The 20,132-nt window shown below is 53.5% G+C and overlaps 1 protein-coding gene across 2 annotated transcripts in view; it reads right to left on the reverse strand.

Annotated features, from left to right (window-relative positions):
* The window catches only part of BMP1 (bone morphogenetic protein 1), a 44,400-nt gene that overhangs the window by 17,435 nt on the left and 6,833 nt on the right, over nt 1–20,132 (reverse strand). For both annotated transcript variants that reach the window (XM_075556548.1, XM_075556549.1), the window contains exons 2-9: nt 18,600–18,713; nt 17,637–17,801; nt 17,373–17,490; nt 16,888–17,066; nt 15,936–16,041; nt 14,210–14,334; nt 13,530–13,645; nt 1,603–1,705 (exon numbers count right to left, since the gene is read on the reverse strand). In XM_075556548.1, coding sequence (XP_075412663.1) covers nt 1,603–1,705; nt 13,530–13,645; nt 14,210–14,334; nt 15,936–16,041; nt 16,888–17,066; nt 17,373–17,490; nt 17,637–17,801; nt 18,600–18,713 — 1,026 coding nt within the window. The remainder of the gene's footprint in view (nt 1–1,602; nt 1,706–13,529; nt 13,646–14,209; nt 14,335–15,935; nt 16,042–16,887; nt 17,067–17,372; nt 17,491–17,636; nt 17,802–18,599; nt 18,714–20,132) is intronic.

A 20,132-nucleotide genomic window follows, 5' to 3' on the forward strand; every position in this document is an offset into this window, starting at 1 on the left:
GCAGGTCCCCAGCACCTAACTTACACAGTCCCGAGACTGCACCCCTTGGGTTAGCTTGCGCTTGCAAACCAGAGGCCATTCCGGAGGACAGCAGGCACCTGGGACAGGAGTTAGTTTCTGGGAGCAAAGTGGGGCCTTCTGATAACCAACAGTCTGTGGGTTCCATTTGTCTGTCTGATTTTAAGAGCACATTATCACCCTTCCTTACTGTTCCTTAGCTGGTCTCCCTGCACAGAAATCATGGGCCAGGTGTCAACCTACTATGGACACTAAAACATGCTTTCACTTGACCAAATGTAGGCCATGCAACCGGACGCCAGTCCATCCCAGGATTGGAGACTGAGTTGGGTGAGGGGTGGGGGAAGAGCCTCCTTTGAAATGAAAACCAACAAGAAGCAACATCTGGGGGGGTCCAGTGGAATTCTCAGCAGTCAAGCCTCTGCACAGGATGATTTGTGTGTTCCTAATAAGACTGGGTGTTTCCCAACTTCCTGCAAAGGGACAGAGGGTGTTGACCCAGGAATGCGAGTTACGAACAAGAAACCACAGTCTTGGAAACGGGAACACGGCTGCCCGAGGAAGTGTTGTAATGGCAGCTGCTTTGGGGGACTGGGAAGGACTAGCCAGATATCATAAACTGGGAGGAAGAGAAGAAAGTGTTGGCAGGAATCCGTCTGTCCGCCTGCTTCAGGCACAGTCCGTGGGGTCCAGGCTTCTCAGGCGGATGAGCAGCCCCGAGCTGCAGCCAGCAGGCGGAGATGTCACAGTCCTCTGCACGTGCAGTGGGAAAACGCTCAAGGAAACAGCTGGCTCCCTGTGCCCTGATGCGATGTTCCCAGCAGCCCCTTCTGCTGTGTGACTTGAACTCGGACGTCCCCAGCCCCGCCCTGGCCCCAGCACACACCAATCCGGACCCACTGCCGTCATGGGATCCGTTCCAGCTCACAGCAACCCGGGACAGAGTAGAACTGGCCCCCTGGGATTTCCAGAGCTGTCGTGGTTACGGATGATGCAGACTGCCTCCTCTGTCCTCCGTGGAGCAGCTGGTAGATTCAGAGCCCCAACCTTTTGGTAGCAGCGGCAAGGTTTAACCACTATGCCACCAGTAGACCCCAACAGCGACAAAGGATCCTATGCAAGCCGTCACTGGCCACTGCCCTAGGCACGGGGTCAGTTACAGATTGGCTCCCTTTTGACCCTGGCAGCACAATGGACATGCTGAACCGGACTTGGCAGACAGGCGAAGCAGGGTCTCTGAAATTGCCCGGATGAGCAGCAGAACCTGGAGCTGTGGGATGCTCTCAGGCTCAGGGCAGAACTTGCTGCCTGCCTCTGAATGCCAGTTCCAATGATGCCCTCCCCTCTCCATAGGACAGCCACCCTACCAGGGAGGCCTGGGAGCCCACGTCAAGGACCGTGCGGTCCAGAGCGGAAGGGCACTTGTCCCGGGTCACACAACGAACTGGTGATGTGACTGGGACAATGATGTTGCTTCCAGCAGTATCGGGCCCCCCAAGAAAGATGAAGAGAGCGTGAGGTAGCTCCTGGGGAGAAGGAGCCAGCGTGGGAGGAGGCAGGAGGGCGAGCTGGGGTGCGGTTTACCTCGGAGGGGTGCCTTTCTCCAGAATCCATCTCGAACCTCCACGTAGTCGTACCAGCACAGGCGGCTGCGGTAGAGATCCATGGACGTGAAGTTAAGAATGATCTAGGGGAGACGGGGTGAGGGTGAGAGAGAGGGTTACAGTGCTCCCTACACCTCAGGCAGCCTCGGGACGACCACTGGCCGCGTTTGCTAGTTGGTAACAGTGAGGGGTTCCCAAAAAGGAGCTTCTGGAGCAGAAATGCCCCCCCGGAGCAGATACCCGCCCATTGAGGTCAGCCTTCTTCCTAGGCGCCCCAGGCGGAGAAATGAGCAGGGCCCAGCACGCCCATTTTGGCGGCCTCCCTCTGGTATGGGCCATTGCAGTCCACTCAGATCCTATCAATCACAGCCTCTGCAGAGGGACTGCCTCTCCACAGCCATAGGGAGAGCCTGGGTGGTGTGAGGGCTCCGAACTGGGAGTGTAAGACCCAGGGGGTCGGGGCTGAGTGATCAATCGAGGTGTATGGAGGGCTTGCTCTGCAGGGGGCGGCCAGGTCTGACTCCTGCCCTTGAAGGGCCTTTAAAATGCACTCCTGCCCTTGAGGTGCTGTGACAGACTTCAAAGCATAAGGTGTAGACATTAAAAGAACACTTGGTGAAAACAAACAAACAAACCCAAGCACACAAGCCTGGGTTTCAGTGACAGCTCTATAGGGCATGTTCTGCTGGAGATCCATTTGGGTCAAGTACCCCAAGTCCCTGTACCCAGCTGTCCCAAGTGTGGATTGAGGACACCACATGCCTCTAACCCTTACATGGTACTTCACACACCCAAGGTGTTGCTCCAACGCCTCTCATCAGCGGTGTCACTAGACGGCATGGAGGACAGTCTGCACCAGGTGACACTATCAGAGGGGGATGGGCCCGAAATGAGTGTCTGGAAGAATTTCTGTGAAGTGTTTCAGCAGAAACGTATTTTGTTTTTTCAGCAAAAAACGTATTTTTTATTGAAATAATCCCTGTCGTTTGAATAACAAAAACATCCCCCCCCCATAAGCCCAGCCTACATGTGTCAATATGCCTGGGAGGTGAAAAATTCTATGCGGATTCACTTTTTGAACCTTGGGATGTGTTCAGGTCAGAGTAGTCATCACCCAACTGCGCACATGCTTCCGGTCCCGTGGTTTTGTCTGCAAGAGTTCCACGCAGGAAGAATTGTTTTGTTACCTGTGGTGTTTTCAGAGTTGCTGATCTTGTCAGATTTTCTGATGTTTTGCCTACAGTATGGTAGCAATTAGTGTTTGTGAACCTGTGGCAATAAATAACTTTCTTGGGAATGAAGTAGTAATTAAAGAAGGAGAACATGTTTGAAAGGCGTCTGTTCAGTGACGTTTATTGTTGCTGTTCATAATGTAATTGACAGGAGAAAGATTTTGCTGTAAGTCTCCATAGAGTCTAAGAAATATTACATTTCCACAACTTACGACTCTATTGGTTACCTAATTTCTATGATTAAAAGTGCTGATAACATTAGGAAGGACTCCATATGGTCTGCTCAGAGAGGAAATCCATGGGATGGGGGGAGTGTGTGTGTGTGTGTGTGTGTGTGTGTGTGTGTGTGTGGCATTGAGCCCACCACACAGGGATGTCACTGCCTCCCAAGCATTAACTTGTTTCCGCTTCATTAAGTGGGAATTCATTCATTCCTGCTGGAGGAACGCTGTACACTGATAAGGAGGTACCAACTTTCCTGAAGAGGTCATCATGCTGACAAATTGAGAAGCACACTCTCCAGAAAGGAAAGTTTCCCGAGCGAGCCCACATGCCTGCATACAAGGTTTCCACCAGCAAGAACCACAGTGAGCAAGCTTCTCTGCGCTGCCAGGGTAAGGGGCTCGCCCTTGAGGAATGGCCAGGTGCCCTGCTGGAGCAGAAGAGGCTAAGAAGGTCCTGTACTCTATGGCTACGGGAGAGTTAGAAGCAGGCAGAGTGGAAGCCAAGATGAAAATTTGCCCAAGCGGGCACCAGCGATTGCTGTCTGTCAAGGAAGAGCTTCTTGCTCACCGTCACTCTCTGACACCGAGCCCGTCATATTTCTTGGCGATTTAAACACCCAGCTGGGTAACCCTCCCAATGCCCTGGCCTCTCCGTTCTGTGACTCTCCTATCTGAGGCTCTCTGTCTGCGCTAAGCCACACACCACCGCGTCCTGCCCCAGATTTGGCAATCATCAACAAATGTGTACTCTTGCCACCCTCTCAGTTTCAGGACCCCTGCATCTCCATCCACACCCACCTCCCCACACTACCCCCTGATGTTCCCACTCCTACTTCACAGCTGTTTTCCACTCACAACCCCATTTTTTTGCAACTGTGCAAGCGCTGCCAGAAACATCTCTGATCCATTGTGTTTGATTTTGAATTACACTTTGGCCGTTGGGCATTCAGAAACCTTTTACCGTTGCCAAATTTTTGTGACCACCCCCTCCCCCCACCACACACAATGAGTTTAGGATACTTTGTTTTAGTACATGGAGTCTAAGGATTCCTCCAAATCACCGAGACCGTCACTCCATTGAGCCTACCATCTTCTCACTGCCTCTCACCTCTTCATGAGCCCTGGTGGAGTAGTGATTACATGTTGGACTGCTGGCTGCCAGGTCTGCAGTTCGAAACCACCAGCTGCTCCTCAGGAGAAAGACAGGGCTTTCTACTCTCATAAGAAGTTAGTTTCAGAAAATCATGGGAGCAGTTTCACACAGTGCTAAAGGGTGGCTCTGACTCTGAATCGGCTTGATGGCAGTGAGTTTTCCCCTTTCACAATGTACCTCTCTGGACCTGCCCCATGAGCCCACGGTCCACCCTCCCTGGTTTCTTTTGATTTGCTCCCGAGTTTAATGTATTTATGCTCGAGGGTCCTTTTATTAATTGTGGCTCTCAAAGATACAATAGAATGAGATCAGGTTTTCCGTGACATTTTTCAAAGTCATGGATAGGTTCACCCATACTTGCCTTTGTTAGTTTCTACCTCAGTGTCTCCCAGCACAAATGAGCCCTTCTCTCACAGCTCCACATACGTGGCAGTCCTGTTAGGGATTCAACTGTGCCCCTCCAGACCCCTACAAAAAGACACAAACTCCCTGCCAGAGTAGGTGCTGACTCATGGCAACCCTATAGAATCCGGTAGCCATGTCCCTGTGAATTCCCGAGACTAACTCTTAACTGGAGTACAAAGCCCTGCCTTTCTCCCCGCCCTCAGACCCCACCCACACACGTATTGAGATGCAATCCTGTTTGGAAGGAGGCTTTTCATTATTATGTTAATAAGGCATAGCAATTTAGGGTGTGCCCTACATCTAGTCACTTCTGAGCCAGAAAAAGACCAGAGCAGGCACTTGACATACACAGGTGAAGGCTGGCGATTTGTGAGAAATGACTTGCTGTTGTTAGACTGCTGAGTTGGCTCCAACCCACAGTGACCCCATGCACAAAGGAACAAAACACAGCCGGATCTTGTTTCATCCCCACCATTCGGTTGTGTTGTAGCCCATGGTCGCAATCACTGTGTCCATCCATCTTGTCAGGGGCCTTCTTTTTCACTGCCCCCCCCCACTTTACCAAGCATGCTGCTTCTTTTCTTTTAAGGACAAGTCCCTCCTGGTATCATATCCAACGTATACGAGATGAAGTCCCACCATCTAAGAGGAACAGACTCAAACTCACTGCAAAGCAAACAGAAACACCTTGCTGCCTTTGAGTCAATCTGACTCAAAGCAACCCTGTGGGCAGAGTAGACCTTCCTCCTGTGGGTTTCAGAGGCAGTCCATCTTCTCAGGAACATTCAACCTCACCCTTCTCCCTTGGTGGGCCTGGAGAGTTTGAACTGCTCACCTTGTGGTTAATAGCGCAGCACAAAACCCACTATGCCACCAGGGCTCCCAGAGAACATCAGGGGCTACCAACAAGGAAGGCCTCAACATGGCTGAGATGCTAACCTGAATGTGGGTAGCTGGCTCCCAGAATGAGGCGAGAGCACGCTGCCGGCTTTAAAGTCACTGACTTGTGGTATTTCTGTTAAAGGCGCGTTCTCCTGTTTCCCCCTCCATCCCTCACCTCTTAAGGCATGGTTTCCTCCCTAGCTCTTGTTGACACGCTTACTGTTCATCGCCCCCCAGACTGCGCCAAAACACAAAGTCCAGAAGGACACGGATGTTGTCTGTTCGGTTCGCTGGGGGAAGCCCCGTGCCTGGCATGGAGCAGATATGCCGGTGAATATCGTTGAAATAAATAAGTGAGATTGTGCTTGAAGGAATCTGCTCTACAGACAGACTTGCCCACGAGTACAAAGATGCATGTTTTAAAACATTTATCCTAGCATGGCGAGTAATACCTGACACTTGGAAAAGCTTCCCAGGAAGGGAGAAAGGGGAAACTAATCGCAATGATCGACATATAACCATGCACCCCTCTGCAAGGGGACGAACAACAGAAAGCATGGGGGAAGGGAGACAGCGGTCGGTGGGAGAGATGAAAATATTAACAATGTACCGTCTAATGGAGTTATGGGGAGGGGGGGAACAGTTGATACCAAGGGCTCAATAGAAAGTAAATGTCTATACAAGAATGAGGGCAACATATGCACATCCATGCTTGATTCAATTGATTTATGGATTGTGGCAAGAGTTGTATGAGCCCCCAATAAAATGATTTTAAAAAGCTTCCATGAAACACCCTGCAGCAGAGGTCTGAGGGAGGTGAGTGCATCAGAAATGAAGGGAAACGGAGTCGACAAGCTACTAAGCAGCCGTGGAAGTGACGGATGGCTGGCCTGACCCAGAATGACCACAATAATCGTTGCATCAACCAAGGCTGCCAAGACCTTAAATTCGTATAGAAGGTCTTTTTTTTTTTTAATGCATATGTCGGTGAAGAATATTGACTATATTAGGTACTATCAAACTAACAGGAACCCTGGTGGTGTTCTGGGTTACGGGTTGGGCTGCTAACCACAAGGTCACAAGGTCAGCAGTTTGAACCCACCAGGCACTCCTCCAGTGAAAAATGAGATTTTCTGTTCTCGTAAAGGCTTACGACCTCAGGAACCCCAGCGAGCAGTTCTCCTCTGCCCCGTGGGGAGGCTATGAGCTGCGAATGGACTGGAGGGGCAGGGTTGTTTGTGTGAACAACCAACAAAAATGTCTCGTTAAGAAGTAAGTGCTGGGGAGAAGAAGGAGGCCGCCTGGCTTTGGACTTCAGGCCCTCTGAAGAAACCCTGCCCAGCAGCAGAATGCCCAAGGCCCTGCCTTGTGGGCAGGAGGGGCCCAAGGTTACCCCACTCAGCAGGTAGAAGCGTGCTGGCGGTTAGGGACACACTCAGGGAGGCGCAGGGGGGCTGTACTGGGACCGACGAGTTGTAATGACTTCTGTCCTGTGGCAGGAGCACTGCCCTGGGCCAAAGTGAACCTGGCCAGCACCGCCACATCCTGCTCTGTGGCATGGGCCTGTAACGGGGCTTCTTTGAGGCTCAGTGTCTTTGTCTGAAAAGATGGTGGCGGGAAGCACCCATCTCCTCCACCAGGGAATGCAGAGGGTCACACGAGGTGCATAACCCTGTTGTCCCAACTCATGGCCCCGCCCCGTACTCCGGAGCAGAACTGCGCCATAGGGCTTGATGGCCAGGCCTCTCTTCGGTGGCAACTCTGGGTGGGCTCAAAGGCAACCTGCAGACGACTTGGTAGTCAGGTATTAACTGTTTGCACGGCCCAGGGGCCTCTCAGCGAAGTGCTGTTGCCAAGTGGATTCTGATCCATAGCAACCCCATTGGCTGGAGGAGACCTGCTCCACAGGGTTAAACCCTGCTCCACAAGGCTGTCCTCTCACAGAAGCTGGCTGTCACCGCTTCCTCCCTAGCCACTTGCCACTGAATTCTTAACCTAACAGATGCATGACTAGGGCTCCTTAAGTGACGTCCTTACCTAAAGAACCGAAGCCACGCCATCAAGCTGAGTCTGACTCAGAGCCATTCTTACCAGAGCGGCCAGTTTCACCTTTCTCCCTCTCGGAATGATGGAGGGGTTTGAACTGCTGACCTAGTGGTTAGCAGAGATAAAGAACTTCCTGGAGGCAAAGTCTCCCAGAAAAGAAGTGAAGCGAGAGAACAATGTTTTTTCATTTTAGCAGTTAGCCACAGTGCTATTGAACTCCCCCTTTACCACAGTCCCCCCACCCTACCCCGCACACACACACACTGCCTGGTGTCCAGCCTGGCTTTGTTGCATGACCCGAAAGGTGCCACTTAACTCCTCCTTGTCTATACGTTGGAATGCTTGTTTGCAACAGCAGCGGGGTCCATGGGCAGAGAATGGTTAAATCACTCAGCTCTTAACTGAAAGCTTGAAGATTTGACTCTCCCCAGACACTGAAAGCCCCTGTGGATCAGCTCCTGTCAGACACACACAGGATGTCATGAGTCCCAAGCCACTCACTGAAGCCTGGTCTGGTCAACGCTAGCACCCACCTCATAGGGTGGAGGGGAATGAAGTCAACATTTGTAAAGCTTGCAAGAGCCCGGCACACTGGTCAGCACATGTTAACTGCACTGTTATCACTGAGCTTGCATAAGGTGCTTTGATACAGAAAGGGTTAAGACCAGAATCCTGAAAGTAGAATGAGACGAAGGGGGCCTGTGGGCCAGTTAACCAGGGTTGATTTATTTACGAGATCAAGAATATATATGATAGCAGCTACCAGTAATCATCACTACGTTCTAGGCACTGCTCTAAGCACTTTATGTAGATGAACATGTTTAATCCTAATATCAATCCCTGGACAGATTGGCTATCGCTAAGCCCATTTATAGACAGGAAAACAAAGGCACGAGGAGGTTAAGCAACTTCCCCCAGGTTGGAGGAAAGACCCAGCTGCCCTCCAGTCGATTCTAACTCACGGTGTCAGAGTAGACTTGTGATCCAGGATTTCCAATGGGTACTATTTCAGGAGCAGATAACCAGGCCTTTCTTCTGAGGCATCTCTAGGTGAATTGAACAGCCCACCTTTCTGTTAGCAACCAAATGCTTGTACTACCCAGGGACTCCAAGATTACATCCCAATAAAAAGCACTCAGACATTTTGCCTCCTAAACATACACCTTTAACCACTATTCCACGCGACCTCCCTGGATCTGCCCGCTGCTTTTGCTCGGCAGCTATGCCCAGAACAAGCATTACTTCATGTCAGAGACCCACGCCCTGCAACACACACAAAATAAGGATTTAGAAAGCCAGACCAGACTTTTCACATACTTGCCTGTTTGTGTGTGTGGGGGGGGGGGGCTGGGGCCTGGGCAGCATTACGGAGGATCTGGGGTTTGGACGGGCTTTGAAGACTATCAGAAGGCCGAGACGGGGCTAAGACCAGCAAATCCGAAAGGCATTTTACATTCTCCTCTCCTTGGCAGCATTTGACCTGTGAGTCATGATCCATCCCGCTCTTAAAACACTCTTTTGCATTAAGGACCTATCGTAATTTCCTCTACTGCTTAAGAAAGGTAAAGGTCTTCTTTGGGTCAGCTACTAATGACCTGAGGTAGAGACAAGGGCAGGACACAGAGGGAGGCTTTCCGAGCGGCACTTCCTCTTACTGCGCACATCCATGGCATACACTATTGTAGTGGATTTGTAGCTTTGTCACCTTTCTGGAGACAAACAGAATCAACTGGAAAACAAGCTAAAAACAAACTCTCAGCAGCCCAGTAACAGCCAAAGTTCACCTGCGACAGCAGGTGGCTTTAGTTAAGGGCCACTGTTGAAAGAGGATAGACTTTGGAGTCAGGCAACCCTCCGTCTGAATGCTGGCTCCCCACTCCGACCTATGTAAACTGGGGCAGATTACTCAACTCCTTTGAGCCTCAATCCTTTATCTAGACCGGTGTTTCCCAAAGTGAGCCAAAGTGCTTCCAGGGGCGGGGGTGGGGGGCTAGATTGATGGTGCAGCAGGGGACAGGGGGCGGGGGGGGGGGGGGGGGAGGGAGCTGCAAATGCAGATATCTACACTTTAACCAGGATTATGGACTATAGCACCAAAGTTTTTAATTCCTGGGGAGCAGGGCTAAGAATTTAGTTTTGGAGTTTTTGTGGAAATGGGGTTAGTAGGCCATATAAATTTGGGAAGCTATGATCGATACTACGGGGGTAATACAAGGAACAGCTTCATAAATTTGTGGGAAAATTCCAGTATCTTCTTTTCAGTCCATCCACCCCCACCCCCAATATCTTTTGATTCTTTTCCCACTAACTTTTTGAAGCTCCCTCCTACCTGTGTCATAAAATTGTTGTAAGAAAAACGAGACAATGCATATAAGATGCTTAATACTCTGCCTGGCACATAACTGTCAAACAAGAAACCACTGCCATCAGGAGATAACTCCCGACTCGCACTGACAGGACAGGACAGAGCAGAACTGCCTCATAGAGTTTCCAAGACTGTATATCTCTATGGAAGCAGACAGCCTCATCTTTCTCCCATGGAGTGGCTAATGGATTTGAACTGCTGATCTTTTGAGTTAACATCATAACCCACTATACGGCCAGAACTCCTGGAGCTCTTGGCAGGCCCTCAAAAAAATATAGGAAGTTTTCTTGGATTTATGGAGGGAGAAGATCTGTGGCACAGAGAGGCTCCCGGAGCAGGGCCATATGTCCTCGAGAGAGACAAGAGCCAGTCCAGGTCCGTCTGGGTTAACAGGGAAGGAACATCCATACTTCTGCCTACTGAGTAGAACTCTGAGCAGAATGACCCAAACAAACACTCCACCCAGTTCTGTGCTCCTCAGGGATACAGTCTGTCTTACACATCTTTCCGGTGCTTGCCCAGGTGCCGAGCACAGAGTAGGCACACATACCCGCTGATGAGCACCGAACCACTGAAACGGAGCAGGGTTGTAGAATACGCATGGTATGGCAAGAGGAGCCCCCTGGGTAGTGAAAAGGATGGATGCGCTGGGCTGCTAACCAAAGGGTTAGGGGTTTGAGTCTGCCCAAGCTACCCCACTCCCAGCCTGAAGGAAACCCTGGTGAGCAACTGCTAAACAATCAGCCCCTGAAACCGTGGGAGCACAGTCCTCTGACACTCCGAGGTCACTAAGAGATGGCTATTTCATCTCTGTTTGGCAGTATTGCACTCATAGACTTTTGAGTCATAGACCAGGTTCTGTATGATCTGTGGGTCTGTTGCTTGTTTTTTCCAACCCTGCATTCTCATGTGAAAAATGGGGGTGCTGTTAGTACTTGGCTTATAAGGTTCTGTGCTAAAAAATATGCCATACATGAAGAAGGCAACACGTGTCTGGCCAACTGTAGGCTTAAGAACCTTTAGCTGTTATGATGATGGCCTTTGGGTGAAACAGTCCAAAACAGGGTGGAGTAGTGGAAGCCCTTGGCAGACATGAAGGGGGCCAAGGCACCAGGAGCGCAGTGAGAGGCTCAGAATGAGGACAACAGAAACAACAAGCAAAGGAGGGGCAGGATCCTTTCTGAGGAGGGAGGATGGTAGAATGCTAACCACAGGGGATGGCAGAATGACTCCCCTCAATACAACCCGGTTTAAATGAGAATAACTTGTCAATGATGCAATAATGATAATAAAATAAACATCACTTGGGAAGGAAAGGCGCCTCCAGAGCATGGAAGGAGGGGCGACGGTAGAATCTCTTCTCTTTCAATTGGCCGTTGTGCCTAGGCTCCCAATGACACCTGAGGTCATTCAAGTAACTTGCGAATGTGATCAGTCTCTGTCATCTTGAGAGCTTAGAACAGATGCTCTCCTAATCTTCAGGTGTGTGTGTGTGTGTGTGTGTGTGTGTGTGTGTTGAAGAAGAGCTGGGAGTGGAATTCTGGGAATTGCTACCCACAGGGCTGGACGGCAATGTCCGATGATGACAGTCTAGGGCCATTTAGGAGAGAGACTCTTGATGACAAGGGGCCTGTTGGGGTTCACTTGAAACAAAGCACACCCAATTCCTCTTGCTTCTTAAAGAGTGGATTTCTCTTCCTTTCAAAAAGAGGTTTCATCAACTGTGCAAGAGTGGATTTGGTTTTGATAAGGCGTTCCAGCTGTGTTAAGAACACTGGCTGAGCCAGGCTGAGCCGTGCATTCCCAGTCAACATGTCTACGTGGCCCCTCTGTCGTCAAGGGGGTGAACCGTAACCCGGATGGTAATGACACTAAGTGGCATCACAACTGAAGCCTATAAACTACACCTACACCTAAAGCCTACAGATGAATGGCTCAATGTCCATTCTCCATATCCCCCCTCATGTGCTGCTCGATATTTTGACCAAAGACCAAGATGAAGACCCAGAATACATGTCTATCAAATTAGCACCTGGCAGAGGTAAGAGGGATGGCTGCCATGCGTGGAATTCTGCATTCACAGTGATCTGAGGTGTTGGAATGAGCAGGGGACCAAGAATAAAATCAAATCCAGCTGGAGGCTGCACCAGCCTATTAGGCACCAAGTTCCAGTCACGGGAAATAGTCTTAAAGTTCGCTCCTAGCAGCTACAAAAAGAAAGCCAGAGGAGGCCCTGGCTGGCCGTGAGACCTGACCCTGGAGGTCTCTGGAAAGGCATGAGAATGGCCTGGCATGTCGGAGAGCTAAAACAGGGAAGTGGGAGCGAGATTCCGAATTTTTCTACAGGGAAATATTGGGGCAAGTTGTAGGTTTCATAGGGAGTGGTTTTCCTTAAAATCCAGAGAGTCTAACATTAAGAGCTGGCTGGAGAACAGAACGGAACTCAGAAACCTCACTGCCATTGAGCCAGTGCTGACTGACAGCGACCCTACGGAGCAGGGTACAACTGCTCCTGTGAGTTCCCAAGACGGGGACTGTTGATGGGAGTAGAAAGCCCACTCTTTCTCCCGAGGAGCTGCTGGTGGTTTCGAACTGTCAACCTTGCAGATCGCAGCCCAACAGGTAACCACTATGCCAACAGGGTATCCAAACAGATGGCAAACAACCCTGATGGGGAAGACTGGACCAGATGGCTCTGGGTCCTTCTAATGTTAAGCTTCCGTGTGCTTGGGGCCAGACACTCCTGGCAGATGCCCCGTTAGTTCCGTGTGGTGGGGACAAGATGCTCAGGAAAGGCTTTCCTCCAGGCCTTGAAGATAGAGATCACATGGACCCCCCTTCTATAGTTTGCCCTAAGCTAACCCCACAGTGGCAGCACTTGTGAGGACCAGGCACTTATTCACACGAAGGTGAGTGAGACGGTGGAGGCAAGACTTCTCTCTGAAGCAAACCTTGTTCAGCAGATGGTGGAGAGAGCAGAAAGGGAGGGAGTGTCGCAGCCCGAAAACCAGGTCCCAGGAACGAGTACCCATGGGCTCTAATGTGCGTGTGTGTGTGTGTATGTGTGTGTGCAGTAAGAGGAAAGGAGAAATGGGAGGGAGACATGCACAGGGACCAAGCTCCTTCACTGTGTCCCAGGGTGACAGCTTGTCAGACCAGGAGAGGAGACTGCTAGGAGCACTGAGGGCCAGTGCAGAGCCAACTCAAGGCCATTCGGGTCATTGGGGGAGAGGCCGGGGCTGGACTCCAGACCCAGTCGCACTTCAGCCCTTGATGTGAGTTCCTTTGCTGTGCCTCGTTTCCTTACGTATAAAATGGAGGTACAGGGTGGCTGTGAGAACAATTTGAGGCCTGTACGAGAAGCACCTGGCGTGTAGGACGTTCTACCGCGCAGTTAACACTCCCTTCCAGTTCATCTGAGAGGGATGGCCGGCTCTGAGTGGCAGGGAGCCTGTCCTCAGTGTAGCTGGTACCCAGGTACAGAGGGGCATTAGCTAGGTGGGTCATCACAACAAATTCACTCCTACTTTGGAGCCAAATCCCTGAGCTAAGGTCCTGAGGAGGAAGGACTGGTGGGAGTTGGGGCGGGGGTGAGGTTACCTTTTCCCCGGGGGTGACGGAGATGCGCCACACGCAGTGCACATGGGCAGAGTAGCCATTGGGGTACTCGGGGGAGGAGAAGTTGCCTGTGCTGTCTTGCAGCGTCTCTCCACAGGCTGTTGAGGAAAAGAACAGGCTGGAATCTGCTCCCCCACCCCAATCCCTCACCCCTCCTCAGCCCTATGTATTCTCTGTTCGGAGAGAATGGCTCAAGGGAAGAGGGAGTCTGGACTAGTCCTGTCTCTTTAAGATCCACCCCACCTCTTCTCACCTATAAGCACATCCCATCCTACCTCACCAAGGCTAGTGCTGCCAGGGTAACCGGCTGCCAAGTTGTCAAGGCAACATGGGCTCCAGAGCTATGGTCAAGCTCTGGTGTCAACCTCCCCCCTCGTGGGTCTTGCTGGCTTTGTCCACCGCCCTCCCTCGGGACTGCTCTGGTCACCCTGCCCCAACCCCCCTTTCCGGTCGCACTGTGCCTCCCTCTCTCATGACTTCAGTATCTCACCACCCCGGCCCCTTGCCCATTTGGTCCCTTGCTGTGAGGCTGCTCCTCTCCTGTGCCCCCTCTTCCCCATACCAGGTAGCCTCTTTCATTCTCTAAGACTTGCATCTCTCAGTTTCCGGAGGCCCTAGGCCCTGGCCCCTTTCCTCCCCGGCATTGTGCTAGGAACACAAACCTGGGCACTTGTAGAGCTTGCGGGCCTGAGCAATGTCCCCCTTGCTGAGCCGGGTCCTCTGGCCAATGGGAGGTTTCACCCCGTTCACCTCATACTTAGGAACGATGGTGTCTAGGAAGATGCCCCTGGGAAGGGAAAGCCCAGCCCCGGGTGAGTCGTACAGATGGCAGCGTGCCTCCCTGTGCCCACAGGTTGTGACCCTGCCTGAGCCCAGACATTCCTCAGCAGGGTCAGGGAAGGGCGGAGATGTCGCACCCTGTTATTAAGCTGCCCACTGACCAGCAGCCACCCTGCTCCGTGGCAGCCACACCAGGAACATGTTGGGAGGTCAGGGATCTGGGTCCACTGGTGCATCTAGACCAGTCAGGCCCAACTTCTAGCCACAGGGGAGCTAGGGACCCCAGGTCCCTCTTGTCTCCCTCCCCAGCCATGTCTGCTTCTTGTACCCCTCATACTGACCAGCCAGCCCGAACTTGCCAGTACTATCCAGGGCCACATGGCGGCTCTGACAGAACCTAGAGCAGAGCCAGGCCAGGCTCCACCTGGGCCAGACCAGACTCTGCTAGCAACCAGGCCATCAGTGCCTCCTGCCTCCCACTGGTTCCTCATCTTGAAATCCTGGGCATTCCCGTCAGGGAGGAGCAGAACAAGGGGAAACAGCAGCCCTGGACCTCCCCTGGGCCCCTGACTCACACCCAGCTGGGTGGAACACAGCAGGAGATGGGGGAGGGGCGGAGGGGGTGGGAGGTTGTGGGAAGTATCAGGGTGGGAGTCTGTAGGGTGGGGGCAGAATGACCTCACCGCCCTTCCTTGGTCTCTGTTCCCTCAGGTCTAGAGGCAGAGAGTGTGGGATTTAGTGTGGGGCAGGGAGGGCAGAGGGCGGATGAGGAAAGAGTCAGGCATGGGAAAGCCAGTTCCCACACTCCTCTGAGAAGCTGTACTCGAAGCACGGCGGGACCTCTTCAGCAGTGGGCAGCGGTGGGCCCACCTGGACCCCATCAACCTGGCGTCCTTTCTCCTGGCAAGTGGCCAAGGACAGTTTTCCAGCAGGGCCACCCTGACTAAGGTGGGCCCTGCGTAGGGAGTGGGAGAGTGTGTGTGTCTGGGAATCAGGGTAAGGGCTAGGCCAGTGGTTCTCAACCTTCCTAATGCCTCGAACCTTTAATACAGTTCCTCATGTTGTGGTGACCCCCCATTTATCAAATTATTTTCGTTGCTACTTTATAACTGTCATTTTGCTACTGTTATGAATCCCTGTGAAAGGGTCATTTGACCTCCAAAGGGGTCGAGACCCACAGGTTGAGAACCACTGAGCTAGGCTTTAGTCTGTGTCAGAAAGATGCCTCCCTGGGCCCTGGGAAGGGCCAATTGGACGTGTGCTCCCTCTGCCTGCTGCGCCTCCCACCCCAACCCCCCAGCTGTGGCCCAACAACTGACTTGCAGAGCTGCTGGGGCTCAGGCTCCTGGGGAGGTACTGTAGTGGGGAAAGAACTTTGGTTTGGGGGGGCTTCAGTTCTGATGAATTCACATGAGGAAGAGGACCACAGGGCAGGCAGTGCGCACGGAGCCTCTGACCAGGGACAAAGGCTGCCCAGAGAACAACTCTTTATCCTGGGCCACGACCCCAGCAGGACCAGGCTGGCGGGAAGCAGGAGGGAAAGAGAATGGTCTACCCAGTGGCGGGCAGGCCCAGGCTGCCCCGGAGAGGCCTGGCTCCAACTCTCACCTGGAAAATGTGTTCCGGGCGTAGTGCATGATACTGTCAAAGTCATACGTCTCCCCTAGGGACTCCACCTCCTGGAACTCCATCTTCAGGAAGTTGTACTCCTGCCCTGCAGAGACGAGAGGCAAAGGGGGTGTGGGACAGGGGGAGACACGCAGCCTCCTGTCCCGAGTCGGGAATGGGGTCCTTCCTGTACCTGAGAGGTGTCCTCCCCACCTGCTGGCCGGGGAGCAGCCAAGAGAAGCCTGGGGGAGGGGAGGGAGGGTCTCTAGAAGAGTCCTGTCCAGCAGAGGGGCGGAGTGAGTGGAGGGCTTTCTGGAGGAAAGACTCAAAGGAATGTGGGGAGGAAGCACCCAGGTCTAGAGCTACAGCCTGGAAGGAGGCAGTGGAGAGTGGAGGAAGCCTGAAGAGGAGAGAGAGAAAGAGAGAGAGAGGAGGCAGAAAGGGGGCTGCGGGGGACGGGAGAGATAAAACAAACAATAGCAGCACCAGCAACAACAAAAACCCCAGATAGGCGCCACAGTGTCCACTTCGACTCATAGCAGTCCTGTGTGAACCAAGGCAGAACTGCCCTCCATTACAGATGGCCAGGGCTTTCTGCCACGGCATGGCCATCTGCACCACCCAGGCGGCTCCGGGGAGAGAAATGGTGAGGAGAAATAATAGAAGAGAAATCCTCAGAGGACGGATGACAGTAGGCAGGATCAAGATGGAGAATAAGCCCTGGCATCCGTGATCCGGCTGGCCACGCCCCCACCCAGCCCTGGTTGGGGTGTTCCTGCTGTCCCACCCCGTCCCCAAAGCAGCCCCACGTCTGGCTAGCGGTCTCGGAGCCTCAGGCGTGGAGACGTGGACAGACGTGGCTGCACTGCGGTGCTGAGAAGGCAAAGGCGCTGTCGCTGCGGGCGATCGCACCCTATCAGAGGCCCTGGAGGGAGGGGCTGGGGCCACGTACCTGGCTGGATGTTCTCGCGCACGATGGAGACGTGGCGGTCCCGGTCCGGCCGCGTGTGCTCGTGCCAGAAGCCGATGACGTGACCCAGCTCGTGGACCACGATGCCAAACTTGTCGCAGTTCTTTCCGATGGAGATGGCCTGGGGGCCTCCTCCTCGGCGACCCACGTAAGAGCAGCACCTGGGGGGCGGGACCAGCTCAGGGGGGCGGTCCCGAGCTGGGGGAGTGCATCCACTCAGGGGCCGGGCGAGGCTGCAGGGGCGGGTGGGTACGGAGGGGCAGGGGAGGGATATGAGCTTAGCACACCCAGGCCGCAACCTAGGTGCTGGGGGTCATCCTCACTTCAAAGGGGCAGTTCCTGGGGAGATAGCTGATGGCAGGAGGGGGCGGGTCCAGGTGCAGGGGCCGCTGCAGTTGCGGGGGAGGGGCGCAGAACGTGGGTCCCTGCAATGCCTGAGCCGGCGGTACCCAGGGGCCCCTGCTCACCCGCAGGGTCGATAGGTGAATACAATATAGCTGTCCTCGTCCGTGCGCTCCAGGAAGGTGACACAGGTGTTCTTTTCCCAGTGTCTCATGGCCTGCCGGAAGACTGCCCTCTGGCTGCCTGCCACGACAAAGGGGGCCAGGCTGTCCCGGTGTCCACCTGGTCCCACCTCCACCCACCGCTAGAGAGTCCCCCTGTCCTGTGTGCAGGCCGCTCGGAGAGACAGGTGGGGTGGTCCCAAGGGTGCCTCCAGGGCCCTGGCTCACCGGTAAAGTTTCCCCCTATGACAAAGGGGATGACCCCATCTGGCCACACCCGCTCCAGTCGGGATGTGGCCGCCCGTCGACTCCGGGGTCTGCCTCTCCATCTTCCTCGGGGCTTCCGCTGACGCTGGCCTCTGGCGCTCTGGCTGTCAGGAACGGTGGAGTTCCCTGGGTTTTGAAGGAGGAAGGAGTTGGCGGAAAGCAGGTGGCAGCCGGAAAAGGAGACAATGGGGCAAATTAGATATCCGAGGAATGACGTTGCTGAAAAGCTGAGCGACAGCTCTGTCCACTCCCTAGGAACCACGGGCGGGTGGGGGTTGGGCGCTGAGGACGGGGCATCTGAGTTCCAAAGGGGTCCTTTCTCCTCTGAGAAGCCTGCTGCTTTGAGAGGCAGACACAGAGTCTAACAATGTCAGTGTGTCAGCACAGAGCAGGGAGGGTGTCCAGACAATGGAGACAGACATATGTATGTATGTCTGGACCAGTCAGGGGCTGTTTCATCAGAGAAGCTCTTGACATGGGCCTTGAAGGATGCGTACACGTTTGCAAAGTAGAAGCAAGAGGAGAGAGCATGAAGGGTGAAGGAAGAGACAAGGCTGAGATTTCGGGTCCTGGCTCTGGCACTGACTCGTGTGGTGAAGCTTAGTCTGTGTTCGTGTCAACCGAGACATGTCCTAACACCTACCTTTGAAGGTGATTGAGGTAGACAAGTTAGATAGTGTTTCTGGAAGTGCTTGGGAGACTGAGCAGAAAGGATGTTGGGTCTCAGCTCTGGGATAGAGCTAAACTAACTATTCCTTAGGCGGAAGAGGGAAGCCATCCCCCAGACCCTGACACTGCAGTCAAGTTCATGGTCTCCGTCTAGGAACCATGACTTTCCCTGTGGCTAGGAGGAGGAGGTTCTCTGTTTGCCTGAGTCTGGTCCCTATCCCCGGGGCATCAGAAGGCTATCCACCCCCAGGGTACCTGCAACTTTGTTGGAAGAACGAGCAGCCGCCCGCTGCCTGAGGTCTGCAGCCTGTTGCACCTGGAAGGCCCTCAAGTCCTCTTCATCCAGGGCAATGTCACCAAGAAAGGCGGCTGGGGACAGAAAGAGGCCAGGGGCTGAGCTGTGCTCTGACCTGGCACCAGGTGCAGTGTGTGTACAATCCCACCCCAGGTGTCCGTGCCCATCACCCCCAGAGCAGCATTCACACTCCAACCCCATTTGAGGAGTAAACAAGAAAAGGACTGGCCTTGAGGATCTCTTGAGAAAATCATGCCCACTTTGGGTGAGGGGAGGGGTACTGAGCGGAGAGCAGAGCCCAGCCAGCCCCCACTGGGCCTTTAGTCCCAAGAAGGCACTGTTTCATCCTTTATCCCATCTGTCTGCAGCAAACACTTCGTGAGCACCTACGATCAGCCAGGTGACTGCTGTACTGCGGGGGCCAGAGTCTGGCGGCCTTGAGGCCGGACGCCCTGCAACCACCAGGTCCAATGCCAGCCGGTGCACCAAGGAGGCCGCTGTCAGTGGCGAGTCCAGGCCAACACAGACCAGTAATAAGAGCCTGGTGATCTGATTCTGACTCTATGGCTCAGAGCAGATGACTGTCTGGCATGGTGCTGAGAGGACACCCCCCTAGTTTTGAAGACACCCACAATACAAGTGGTCACAGCGATGAACTCCAGCGTCGCAGCACCACGCTACACCCGGCCACTGCCCGTCGGTTGACTCTGGCTCACAGTGACCCTATGGGGACGGAGGAGTAGCACTCTGTCGGGTTTCGGAGCCTGTAGGTCTTTGGGGAGCAGACGGCTTTCTTTTTCACCACCGAGTGGCAGGTGGCTCTAACAGAGTTTAGCGCACCGATGCTTCACTCGATCCACAGCCAGGGCTCCTGAGTGACGTCACAGAACCAAGTGGTGTTTGTTCTGTTGCTCTCAGAGTCGCCCTGAGTCAGAGCCCACCCTGCTATGGCAACCAGCCTGGTGGGCCAGGTAGGTACCAGTCTGGTGTTGGGTAAGACAGAGGAGCTGCCATCCCAGGGAGGAAAACCAACACTAAACAAGGAAACAGACGCTGAACTGGGAAATTCCAGATGGCGACAGAGGCTGTAGAGATGAATGGATGTCCACTCTGTGTGCCTATAAGCCCTGGCTCTGTGCTATGCCTATGGTAGGCATTTGACAAACACCATTTTCACTTCACTGAAGGGATGGTAGGGATAAAAACGGGAGCTGCTGGGTCTATTAGGGAAACTGAAGCTCAGCTAGACAAGGTCAAACAGCTCCCAGGTGGTGCCTGTTGAGTCTCCGGAAAAAGAGAGCTCTGAGGACAGAGTCGCTGCCAGTGCTGGGAGAGACATTTCCGGGGAGATGGCCGAGAAGGCCGACTCCTTCTGGAGAGGTCTGGAGCAGGAGGAAGCAGAGGCCACAGTGCTGACCGCTCTGGAAGGCGCTCGGACGGAAGCTGCACGCTGGGCTGGGCTGGGTGGGGGGGTGAGAGGCTGAGCTGAGGTG

This window comes from Tenrec ecaudatus, chromosome 8 (genome assembly GCF_050624435.1).
Source record: "Tenrec ecaudatus isolate mTenEca1 chromosome 8, mTenEca1.hap1, whole genome shotgun sequence".
Classification (NCBI taxonomy): Eukaryota; Metazoa; Chordata; class Mammalia; order Afrosoricida; family Tenrecidae; genus Tenrec; species Tenrec ecaudatus.